Below are 13,237 nucleotides of genomic sequence, written 5' to 3' on the forward strand. Positions count from 1 at the left end.
TCGTAATGGGAAAATCCAAACTGAGCCCTAGGCCGGCACATACAATTCCACGCCTAGAGTTATATGCAGCTGTACTAGCGGTTGAACTGTATGAGCTAGTGAGAGACGAGATAGACCTGAGCCTAGATGCTGTGAAATTCTTTACAGACAGTAAAACAGTTTTAGGCTACATCTGCAACACTACAAAGAGATTCTTCTTGTATGTCTCCAATCGGGTGAATAGGATCAGACAAACAACCTGTCCAGAGCAGTGGTTCTACGTACCCTCAGAACAAAATCCTGCAGATTATGCTACCAGGCCTACACAGATAGCTTGCCTTCAGAACTCTATATGGTTCTTCGGTCCACCTTTTCTGTATTAGACAGCTGTAGATAATCCTGATGACAACAATGTTTATCCTTTAGTGGATCCTGAAGCGGATCCTGAAATTAGGTCAGAAGTAGTAAACTTCAGTACTAAAGCCTTTGACACCAGACTACGGCCGCATTGTTTCGCAAGATTTTCCAACTGGAAGAGACTAAGCAGGGTTATAGCAAAATTAATTCATGTTGCCAAAAGCTTCCAAAAGAAAACTAATGATGATCAACCCGGAAGCTGGGGAGTTTTCCATGAAAGAGTCAGTTTAGAAGAACTTTCACAGGCCAAAACAGTTATAATTTCTTCTGTACAACACGCATGTTTCAGACAAGAATATGACTGTATTGAACAAAGGACACTTCCAAAACAAAGCCGTCTTACAAAACTGAGTCCCTTTGTAGATCAAGATGGACTATTGAGAGTAGGTGGCCGTTTATCCTTTGCCACGCTGCCAGATGAGGAGAAGCATCCGGTCATCATTCCTCATGATCACCACATTGCTACATTGATCGTAAGATATTATCACAACCAGATAGTTCACCAAGGGCGCCACATTACAGAAGGTGCAATCAGAGCTGCAGGTTTCTGGATTCTTGGTGGAAAATGTTTAGTGTCTGCAATTATTCACAAATGTGTCGTGTGCCGTAAGCTCAGAGGGAGATTGGAAAGCCAAAAGATGGAGTCAATCCTGAACCTCCCTTCACTAGTGTGAGTGTTGATGTGTTTGGCCCCTGGGCAGTTGTAACACGACGAACTAGAGGAGGCAGTGCTGACAGCAAACGCTGGGCTGTTCTTTTCACATGTCTTTCTACAAGAGCAGTGCATATAGAATTGGTTGAGTCCATGTCAGCATCCAGTTTCATTAACGCTCTAAGAAGATTCTTTTCTGTTCGTGGTCCAGCTAAGTTGATTCGCTCTGATAGAGGTACTAACTTTGTAGGAGCATGCAAAGAGCTGCATATATGCTCAAATGATACAGAACTTCTAGACTATCTTCAAGACAAAGGATGCACATGGATCTTTAACACTCCACACTCATCTCACATGGAAGGTGCTTGGGAGAGATTAATAGGTGTAGCTAGGCGCATTTTAGATGCAATGTTACTCCAAGCTAAACCTACTCGTTTGACTCATGAGACTTTGAGTACTTTCATGGCAGAAGTTATGGCTATCATTAATGCAAGACCTTTGGTACCAATATCTACAGATCCTGATAATCCTACAGTTCTTACGCCTGCCATGCTCTTGACCCAAAAGGTAGACTCTTTATCGGCCCCTTATGGGGACTTTAGTACAACAGAACTTCATGTAAAGCAATGGAAACAAGTCCAATGCCTGGCTGATACGTTTTGGAAGAGATGGAGGAGAGAATACCTGTGTACCTTACAAAGTCGCAAGAAATGGACTGAGACCAGTCCCAACGTCAAAGATGGAAATGTTGTTTTATTGAAAGATAATCAAGAAAGCAGAAACAACTGGCCTGTGGGAATTGTCACAAATACATTGCCAAGTAAAGATGGTAATGTCAGAAAGGTTGAAGTCAAAGTGACAAAACAAGGGACTACTAAAGTGTATACTAGACCAGTTTCAGATGTCATTGTTCTCCTTTGAATAGCATTTCTGTTGTGTAGTTGGCACAATACATAGCAGAGAGCTCCTCACTGATAGCGTTCAGGCGAAACATTCGCCATTGAGTTAAATTCCATCCTGTGGATTACAATTGGGGTTGGAGATAGTTTGGCCTTGGGCGGCTACTCCAATCCGAAGATGGGTTTATGGACTAAACTATTTCTTCATGTGGGCCATAAGCTTGAAGTACCATAGCCAAAAGACCCTGATATGTTGTGGACTCATGTTTTAGTTTATGTTACCAATCTAGGCCGGAATGTATTTTCTTATGTGTTTTCCCTGTACAGTAGATATGCATGGGCAGTGATATAATATATTATATCAGGCAGGGAGTGTGTTGCCTTCACAGGCTAATTGAATTAAAGTTACTTATATGGGACATGTAGTGTACCACTGCCATCTAATGGCAAACATGTATGGCAGTTCTCCTCTGGATATGTAAGCTCTCAGACAGGAAGTGACTCTTGGTTTAGGAAGCTCGTCAGCCATTTTAGACTTCTATTCACTGGGGATGCAGTGTGCTTGCTTCTCTCCCAAGGGGCTTGAGACATCATCACCTGTAAGTGCCTTTCTTCTGTGTCATCTGTCATTTATGTTACACTAGTTATTCTATGTATACTGATATGCTGTTATTGTATTGTGTTTCAGTTTCACCTATAAAATAAAGTTGGATTCTTTGGTAGACAACACAAGCAGTGGGCTTCTGTTTGCTGGAGATTCTGACAAGGGTTTAGCTGTCCGTTTAGAGCCACACATAGTCAGTGTTTTGAGAACGGAACATATATTGTATAGATTGTCCTAATATTGCTGGAGTATTTCTAGTATTTTTTGAGATTAATGAGGTTTCCTTAACAGATATTATATTGTTTTTGTATTAAGTTGATGTATTTTTTTATACTAGAATATGGTTGAAGTAGAGTAGTTCTTTAATATGAGCATGGCCCTTTAATTATTTTTGTGCCGTTGTATAATATATTTGTTACTTAGTATAGTATGTTTTGTATAATTTAAGGAAGACTTACTCATATACCACAATATTTATAGTTGGCAAGGTGTACAGTTACATACTGGGCACTTTGTCAACTTTACTATGATTTATTCAAGTGTGGGTTACTCCACACTGCTGTGAGTGGTTAAGCCAGAGCCGCGATGCAGAGTGCGAGTAGTATATCTAGGGCTGATCTGACGTCTGCATTCAGACCGCCCCGTGAAAACGTTGTGGTGACGAAACGCGTAGGGCGTGGCCAGCTGAATGCAGACGTTGTGACACCTCTCCTATGTCGGTCGAAAACGATCCGCGGTGAGTGGTGCCAGTTATTGTATACCTATGATGCTGGTGTCGGTTTAGACACCTTGTTTGTAAGTGTGTTATCTTATTAAATAGGGTTTGGTTTTAAAAAAACACGCTGCACTATTATTCCTTTCTCTTTGCCTTTGAACATGGTCCCAATGCCTATGGAGAAACGTATATCCCTCTAAGAGAGAGAGGTTGTGGAGAGTTGTTTCATGTTGATCTGGAATCAATCTTTAACACAGAGCGGCATTTTTTATCCTAAGGGATTTAATACTGCAGAATATTGCATCCTATATCCGGAATTGGAATATCCATCGCTCCCAGAGCAATAGCACTTATGCTGGTCTATGATTTGTAGTCTGTACCAATAGAAGAGCTACTGCATGTCAAATTTCAAAATGCTGTAAAAGTTAATTCTGGGTCCAATCAAAAGTTTTCAGAACGCACAGTGCAACAGTTTGTTGTGTATGAGGTTGTGTAGCCAGGGTGCCCAGGCTGATCAGTGACCCATCTCCACAGCCATCAGCATCTACAATGGTCACATGAGCATCAGAACCAGACTATGGAGCCGATTCACAGGGGGCTTTGTCCCCCTCAGGGAGCCCCAGAACAATACCATCAAAGTCTTGAATTTGATTCATGCAGCCAAAACCTCTAAACAACTGCTCAAGGCCATTCAGCTGCTGAATGTAGCAAAGGCCTGCATTCCACTCCGTGGGAAGGAGTTTAAGCCTCATACTCTCTCCATTTGGTTCTCCAAGGTGAACAAACTTAGGGATATAGAGGACCTTACAGTGAGTCTGCGCAACGCTGAAGAGATCTTCCGGAACACTTGGAGACAATGGCAATATTTTGTCTTCAACAAAGCTTACGTGGGTGAACTCTCTCCCCTTCGGTGAGTGTAACTCTTTCCTGGCCCTTCTCGCTCTACTCGGGAGAGAATGCTCGACTATTATCTATACTCCTCATTCTTTTCTTCCCCACCTTACCCTACTTTCCCTTCATTTTCACCTACTGTGTCCTGTTGATTTTTCCTCATATTGTCTGTATGACATTGTATTCTTCTCTTATACTACTACCCAGTACTCTGTGCATACTAGTTGGTTGTCTGTCAGTTTCGTGCATAACAATAGCATAAAAGAATTACAAAAAAAAAAAAAAAAAGAGAAGAAGAAAGAACTAGACTATGGAGCAATGAAGGTGGCCTGGTTTGATGAATTCAACTATAGGTGTCGCAAAAGCGCGCATCAGAGATGGACGTGGTTCAACCATTTTGGTTTCAACCTCCATCTTGGCGAAGGGACTAACCATCCTGAAATATATTTTCCTGCATCCTCCCCCCTTTCCTCTTTGTTCAGCCACAGCGACATCTGGTTGTGGGTCACTGGCAGGCTAGAGCAGCAGGGGGCCCAAAGCTATAAAGCCCCCCAAGAGAGACAGAGCCTCTCTGCCCAAGAACCTGTGTAATTTCTCACCTTGTAACAGAGATAAGGCAGCTTTCCCAGGAATTGAAAGATTGTAACCTTATAAAACCTAGCTCAGCGTAGGTGGCAGGATCAGATAACTTCTGGTAAAATCAGTTTTTCCCCTATGGTTCATATCTTGAAATATGGAAGACTTACATAAAAACTGGGCACCTCGTCAGATGGCCCATGCGCAGACGATCATTTTAATGGGTCACTCATCCACCTCAGATCATCAGGGGAGCCAAAACATAGAACTCGTACACCGTGTAACGTACAATTTCATAATTCATATCTACATGATCCTTAGACTTATCTGCATAATAAAATACCCCCAGAGAGATTGCCACTTGTGCAGTTGGGAAGTTAAAGGCCAGAATATGAATTATGAAAGATGCTGGTTCTAATATTGGGTTCCGCCTGCCAATCCCTCCCTAAACAGAGTATTGGTCAGTTACTCAGAGCCACCCCCCTGCTGGGGGACTTTAAAAAACAGGATATGCAGGCCTAAAAAAGTAAGTTGAAGACATCTCCTATCTTTCCATCGTAACATATGGAGATCAAATCCCGCTTCTGCTCTGCAACTTGGATCTGCTGCTGACCCGGGGTGTGTGTGTGTGTGTGTGTGTGTGTGTGTGTGTGTGTGTGTGTGTGTGTGTGTGTGTGTGTGTGTGTGTGTGTGTGTGTGTGTGTGTGTGTGTGTGTGTGTGTGTGTGTGTGTGTGTGTGTGTGTGTGTGTGTGTGTGTGTGTGTGTGTGTGTGTGTGTGTGTGTGTGTGTGTGTGTATCTTAGTTACATCTTTTTTCTGTAAATATTTTTATTGCACCGTTTGACCTTTTAGTAATAAATCTTCCTTTCTGAAAGTGTTGAAATGTTTCTAGAGCTTTTAATTGCAATTTACGAATCCCTGACTTTAAAGAGACGCTACTGTTTGTTTAACCCTCTGTATAAAAGACCTGTGTTATGACCATTTTATACAGACGATTATATCGACCATTATAGTGTCATAGCTGAAGCCGAGTTTCCTCTTTCTCTGTACTAAAAAGGAGGTGGTGGCAGTGAATGGTTAATTGCGTGATTAACCTGACCCAGTAACAAGCGCATTCAGGCTGCAGGCACAGATTGTAGTCCATTAGCTGGAAAATCGCTGTGCAGGGTGCAGCTGGGTGTGGCATTGTTACGCATGGCACATTGCGATTTCAGATTGGCCAGTCCTTCGGTCACGAGTTTGGTGAGAAGGTCTGGGGTCTGACGCCACAATCGTGACAATAGGGACTTAGCTTCCAAATCTTAATCCAAAGAGAGCATCAAGGACTTGTGTTGGAAAAACAAGTCCAATCCACAGAGGCCCCACCTTACAACTTACAGGACTTAAAGGATCTGCTATTTACTGTGATGAACACAGTGTCCGATCCAAGCCCTTCTCACAAACTCATGACAAATGATCACATCGTGCTGTCACTTGCGTAACAATTACTCTTAGCTGCAACTGGTACAAAGATTTTCTAGCTCGTGGGGCCACAATCTAGGTGCCAGCAGCCTGAGAGTGATATTTACTGGGTTAATTTAACTAACCAACTCTTTAAGCTACCACCACCGCCTTTTGACTAAGGAGGAGGAAACTCAATCTTACAATAACAAATATGAAAATTAAACGTCTGTACACACATTGTCACCACAAACAGGTATATTCAGAGATCTGTCATCTATAGTAGCTGTCAGGAATGGACTGGCCAGTAATAGTGGGACTCACCTGCCTTATGAGCTGCAGTACCAGGGCTGGCCAGCAGGTGCTCCCAGCAATCAGAGACTCAACCTTGCAGCCAGTCAAACACCTGGAACTGATTATACTGGTGTATTTAAGGGATGGCCAGACCTGCAGACTCGGCCTTGGTGTGTGTTTCTCCTGGGCCCTGTATCCTGTTCCTGCTCCCTGTCCCTGTCTGATTCTCTGCTGACCCTGCTCTGATCCCTGGCTTTGTCTGACCATTCTCCTGCTCCTGATCCCTGGCTTGTCTGACCATTCTCTTCTGCCTGACCCTCTGTACCACGCTGCCCGCTACCTGCTGAACTTGGCTTGTGACCCCGACCATTCTCCGCTTGCTCCCCCTGTACCTACCTGCCCGATTGATATTGACCCGGCCTGCCTGACGACGCTTGCATTGTATGTACTGTTATCTGTGGGTGGTTGGTTTGGTTTGTTTGCACTGTGTTATGTTTTAGTATTGCACTGCGTTTATGTTTGTATTGTTAGTGTCAATAAATTATATTGTTTATAACATATCTGAAGTCTGCGTTTCCCTGCGTCAGTCACACACCTCTGGTCATACCCGGGAGCCCTGACATTACACCAAGGCCAATCCTGACCAGAAGTGGCTGCACAGGGAAGCCATCTTGGCTTGTTGATGGGAAGGATGGATCTGGATGAGGTTGTGTATTTATATCTGCTAGTGTTTGATGACAGAGAGTATGCTTATCAAACTCTGAAGGAGTATCCCCGGGTTCAACTGCTAGAATGTATACGGCTCGCTCATGTTCTAGTAGATCAGGGCACAGAATTCTCTGAGGTGCAGCCATTGATTCAGATTTGTGCTGAGTTGGTTTCATCTGGTACCCCCGAATGCAGGGATGAATTTTTGCCGCCATTTAGTGCCGACCAGGTAGAGTCCCTGGTATGGTTATTAGAGGATGATGTGGATTGCTTCTTGGAGCATTATGCTGCATGTTCACCACAGATACTAAGAGATTGTATAAACGCAGTGCAGTCATTGACCAGACAGGCTTTGTGTAAGCTCAGCTTTGTTCAACCCATACTGCAGACATGGACAGATTTGTTGCACCCAGCCTCAGTCAGCCTACAAAAACCCAGTCCTGCTTCTAATCTATTTCCTCAAAGCTCTATTCCTGCATTCCCAACAGCTCCTCCTGCCCTGCTATCTACCGCATGTCAGTACCCTGTTCCCACTCGCTGCACCTATCCTGCCTTTAACCCTGTAAAAAAGCCCTCTGTAGCAACTGCTCCCTCCTCTGTTCCATCCTCCAGCTCTTCTCTGTCTCCAGCTGCTCCATTCGTTTGCAGACCTGCGTTTACTTGCAGTGCTCCAGTAGTTAAAACCAGAAAAAAGTGAAAATTCTTTCCAACCAATACCATCCTGCCAGTATCCAAACCGGTGAGCCTGCTGTCTGAGAACCTGCCTTCCGTGGTTCAGCCTGAAGCCTCTACTCAGCCTGAAGCCTCTACTCAGCCTGATGCCTGCATTCAGCTTGATGCCTCTACCCAGCATGATGAACTGATCCAGCCTGACGATCCTATTAGGCCAGTTGACTCGATGCCCGCTGTTGATCCAGATGATCCGGTACCCGCTGTCGTGCCAATTGACTCAGAGCCCACTGTCGTACCTGGTGACTCGGTGCCCACTGCCTTGCCAGATGACGCGGTGCCCGCTGGCGAGCCAAATGACCTGATGCCTGGTGACCCAGTGCCCGCTGTCATACCTGGTGACCCGATGCCCGCTGTCGAGCCAGACTATCCGGTACCTGATCACCCTGTGCCCGCTGTCGTGCCAATTGACTCAGAGCCCACTGTCGTGCCTGGTGACTTGGTGCCCACTGTCTTGCCAGATGACGTGGTGCCCGCTGTTGAGCCAAGTGACCTGATGCCTGGTGACCCGATGCCCGCTGTCCAGCCAGACGATCCAATGTCTGACCCAGTGCCCGCAGTCATACCAGTTGACTCGGAGCCCACTGCCTTGCCAGATGCCGCGGTGCCCGCTGTCGAGCCAAATGACCTGATGCCTGGTGACCCGATGCCTGCTGTCCAGCCAGACGATCCAATGTCTGACCCAGTGCCAGCGGTCATGCCAGTTGACTCGGAGCCCACTGTCGTGCCTGGTGACTCGGTGCCCGCCGCTCCGCCTGGGGGCCCGGCGCCCGCCGCTCCGCCTGGGGGCCTGAGACCTGTCGCTCCGCCTGGGGGCCCGAGACCTGTCGCTCCGCCTGGGGGCCCGATGCCTGTCGCCCCTCCTGGGGGCCCGCCGCTCCGCCTGGGGGCCCGATGCCCGTCGCCCCTCCTGGGGGCCCGATGCCTGTCGCCCCTCCTGGGGGCCCGATGCCTGTCGCCTCTCCTGGGGGCCCGGTGCCCGTCGCCCCTCCGCTTGGGGGCCCGGTGCCCGTCGCCCCTCCGCTTGGGGGCCCGGTGCCCGTCGCCCCGCCCGGGGGCCCGGTGCCCGTCGCCCCGCCCGGGGGCCCGGTGCCCGCCGCTCCGCCCGGTGGCCCGCCGCTCCGCTTGGTGGCCCGCTGCCCGCCGCTTCGCCTGGTAGCCCGATGTGCCTCTGCCCGGAGTCCAGCCCGATGTGCCTCTGCCCGGAGTCCAGCCCGGTGTGCCTCTGCCCGGAGTCCAGCCCGGTGTGCCTCTGCCCGGAGTCCAGCCCGGTGTGCCTCTGCCCGGAGTCCAGCCCGGTGTGCCTCTGCCCGGAGTCCAGCCCGGTGTGCCTCTGCCCGGAGTCCTGACCGGTGTGCCTCTGCCCGGTGTGCCTCTGCCCGGTGTGCCTCTGCCCGGTGTGCCTCTGCCCGGTGTGCCTCTGCCCGGTGTGCCAGTCTTTGATATCCCGCCAGTTACGAGACCCGGGCAGTGGAACATTTTGCCCAGCTAGGACTGTTTGGAGCGTCCTGAGGCCGCTCCTTGAGGGGGGGGTACTGTCAGGAATGGACTGGCCAGCAATAGTGGGACTCACCTGCCTTATGAGCTGCAGTACCAGGGCTGGCCAGCGGGTGCTCCCAGCAATCAGACTCAACCTTGCAGCCAGTCAAACACCTGGAACTGATTATACTGGTGTATTTAAGGGATGGCCAGACCTGCAGACTCGGCCTTGGTGTGTGTTTCTCCTGGGCCCTGTATCCTGTTCCTGCTCCCTGTCCCTGTCTGATTCTCTGCTGACCCTGCTCTGATCCCTGGCTTTGTCTGACCATTCTCCTGCTCCTGATCCCTGGCTTGTCTGACCATTCTCCTCTGCCTGACCCTCTGTACCACGCTGCCCGCTACCTGCTGAACCTGGCTTGTGACCCCGACCATTCTCCGCTTGCTCCCCCTGTACCTACCTGCCCGATTGATATTGACCCGGCCTGCCTGACGACGCTTGCATTGTATGTACTGTTATCTGTGGGTGGTTGGTTTGGTTTGTTGGCACTGTGTTATGTTTTAGTATTGCACTGCGTTTATGTTTGTATTGTTAGTGTCAATAAATTATATTGTTTATAACATATCTGAAGTCTGCGTTTCCCTGCGTCAGTCACACACCTCTGGTCATACCCGGGAGCCCTGACAGTAGCACTGTTCAACAAACAGGGATTCTTTAGTTTTCATTAAAAGCCTTAGGGACAGTTTTAACACTTTTAAGAATAGGGTTGAACAATGAAAAGGTAAAAACGGTGCAAATCAAATATTTACAGAAAAAAAGATGTTGGTACAAAGAAATAAAGAGACCATAAAGCAACAGAGAATTAAAAAGGAGTTGAAAAGGAAGAATACTTGCAAAGTCCTTGGATTTAGCAGAGGCTGAAGTGGCTCTCTCAAGTCTGGTTAGGTTTTACTTTTTTGATGTTAAAAAAAGAGCTGTCACATTTCCTTTTTTTCCCCCATCAAAGGGGTGTTGACAGAGACCATCTGACCAATTACTCAGTTTAAGGGTTGGTGGTTTGGAGGTCACCACGCTCAATGACTATCCCTTACACACAGTTTTATACTAATATCAATATCTTCCACTATGTACAGATTTGCATTCTGGAAACTGGTAGACTATTGTTCAGCATTATATTTCGTGTTCAGGGATACCAAACACAGAGCACTTTGGATGGGTCTGTCACCCAGGAGGGAGGAGAATGCTTTCTCCCCTTTTGTGTGTTCTAGCTTAGTCATGTATGACCTGGATTTATTCAGTATGATTTTCACCATTCAAATATGTACTTAATATTAATGGTGTTGGTCCTGTTGGATTTTATGAATCGTGTGAGGTTTTTGGTTAAGTTGTGAATTAGGCAGAGGTCTCAGAGAGGTCACCCATGCCTGACGGCTTTCTGTGTAGATGTTTTATGGCGTGCTTTGTGTTCCTAGTGCTTTAATTGCCCTACAGATCATGTGTGACAGAACGGACAGATTTTGTCATTGCTTTACAATAGGTCAGAGGGAAGCGTTAATCTGTAGAGTTTTTCATGTCTGTAGAAACAGACATCCTGCCAGGTCTCAATTAGCTGTTTATAGCCCTGACCAAGGCCTGTGGGATGGTGACTGCTGTCCCTAAGTTGAGAGAACAGGCTCTTTTGATGTGCGTTAAAAGTTAAATCTATGAATGCCATATATTGCAGAAGGGGGGAGGGGGTAAAATTACTGGGCTTATGAAAAAAAAAAAATGGCTGTCACCTACAGGTTTCCATGTGCATAATACGCACAACCATTACACTGACAGCTTGGTGCCAGATACCACAGCATAGCTTCAGAGGTCTAGTGGAGTCCATACTGCAACAGATTAAGATCAGTTGTCATAATGTTATGGCTGATCAGTGTATATTATACTGGATCTCTGCAGTGTGTGTTTTTATAAGACTTTTCTTCAGGTTACCTCTAGCTATGTTATTGCCTTTGCTGGCGCACACCAGATTATTCAGATTCATGCAGAGAATTCTTCTTCAATTTGGCCATACTACATAACCTTTAAAAAGATTATACTTGTGGCACCACTTACCTGGCCATCTCAAAAGCCTGTGACAGACAGCTGTCCAAATTAAGATAATGGCGGATCATTCGCCGAGCACCATGCCGCTGCCAATCCAGAACATTATAGTTTATGTCATCTGTCACACGTACTGGCACAAGAGGGAACTCTTCCAAAACAGGCATTCCACTTGTTAGCCTCTTTAAGGGCCAGTTAGACTGTACTGCAATCAAGGTTGGACCACGCCTCTCATCCTAAGAAATATAAAAACTCTACTTTAGTGCTTGCATTTTTTCTGTCAAGTTAGGTCGTTAGTGGACATTCTACTTACTTTGTAACTTAAAAGTAATCTCTGGATAGCCCTGTAGACTGTTTTCAAGTCAGTTTCTGCTCGAACCTCAAACACATGTTTTTCTGGAGGTAAAAGTTCTGGATCAACTTTTTCCTGCATGGAGCTGTGTTCGCTGGCATACATATTGCCAAGGTTTGGCATCTGGTTACTACGGACCTATATAACAGAACAGAATTATAGGTTGCAATAATGAATGTTTTATAGTGACATCTCTTATTTTAAAAAAATGCCCAAAAGAACCCCCTATAATTCTAAACATTACACAATAGAGTAAATCGCAAAAGCTGGAGCCTTTGAGAAAGCCGACTGAGGCAAAATGCGTCAGATGGGCAGTGACCTCATCACACTGGGCGAAGCTTAGATGCCATTTTGGAAAGTCAAGTATGCCAATAGACTGTGATATGCTTTTATGAACTTTTTAACATGTGAGTGGATTTTTAACTTTCTTATGGCAATAAACTAGCAGTCACTATTGGTTGTTTCTTTGCTTCCTTTCAATATATCTACTCCTGGGAGATCGGTACTGACCAGGTGAATGCTGAAGAAGATCATGGTCTCTAAGATAAAAGCACAATTGACCCTCCTTTTGCAGTGGGGACCATGATATAAGGCGAGGAGATACCCATGGGGTGTGGTGAAGGGCACAGTGGTGTTTGTTCATGCTGAAGAAAGCCATATTGTTTTTCTGTCAAGAATTAATATATCGATTGAAGATTGCACAAAGATTGGTTGGTGCATGGGACTCTCACATTGGACTATACATTATTATTTTCTTATGCTTTAAGAGTTATATATTTGCACATTCACAAAAGGATACTGAATACTGGGGGGATCTGTTTATGATAAAGGGTTATGGTATGAGGTTAGAAGATATTTGATGTGTTATGCCATATTGGAAGCGCCTAATCAGTATTTGTTTTTGATTCATTAACACAGTGGAGTGATTGCACAGTTGGGTGATAGCTACTTTCCTGATTCAATGTGACTTATTTTTATTTATTTATAGTTGTGAGTTGTAACAGTGCAGGGGTTTTCTATTTTTATTACGCATATTTATAAAGATTCGTATGGATCTCACCGTGTCCACTACAAACACAGAAGCTTTTCTCTGAGATGGTATAAAAAGTCCAAACAGGGCTTTGTGCCCTTGAGAATTGTGGTATAAGTAAATATGCCGGATACTTCCTGGAAGAAAAAAAATTAAAACAACATCATGCACTGGCATGTAAATGTCAATAAGATAGTATTTAGAAGTTGAGGTAAGGGAAATTTGTGAATCACCCCATTAAGTGTATGCTTCAGCACCCAAAAAAGCTGCACAAGCAAAAACAAGTCTATGTGAATATTTGGCAAATTATGCTTTACAGAAAACAATGAATTAATCAGAATGGTTCCAGCCCCCCCAAAAGAGAAAGTTTAATGTCCTTACCGCAA

At 45.8% G+C, this 13,237-nt stretch overlaps 1 protein-coding gene across 1 annotated transcript in view; it reads right to left on the reverse strand.

The window, feature by feature from the left end:
• Nucleotides 1-13,237, reverse strand: part of POLE (DNA polymerase epsilon, catalytic subunit) — a 128,357-nt gene that overhangs the window by 23,234 nt on the left and 91,886 nt on the right. Inside the window, exons 35-37 of the mRNA XM_089652208.1 lie at nucleotides 12,882-12,988; nucleotides 11,783-11,959; nucleotides 11,482-11,705 (exon numbers count right to left, since the gene is read on the reverse strand). Coding sequence (XP_089508334.1) covers nucleotides 11,482-11,705; nucleotides 11,783-11,959; nucleotides 12,882-12,988 — 508 coding nt within the window. The remainder of the gene's footprint in view (nucleotides 1-11,481; nucleotides 11,706-11,782; nucleotides 11,960-12,881; nucleotides 12,989-13,237) is intronic.

This window comes from Staurois parvus, unplaced genomic scaffold (assembly GCF_062004578.1).
Source record: "Staurois parvus isolate SC_StPar_1 unplaced genomic scaffold, SC_StPar_1.0 ptg000673l, whole genome shotgun sequence".
Lineage (NCBI taxonomy): Eukaryota > Metazoa > Chordata > Amphibia > Anura > Ranidae > Staurois > Staurois parvus.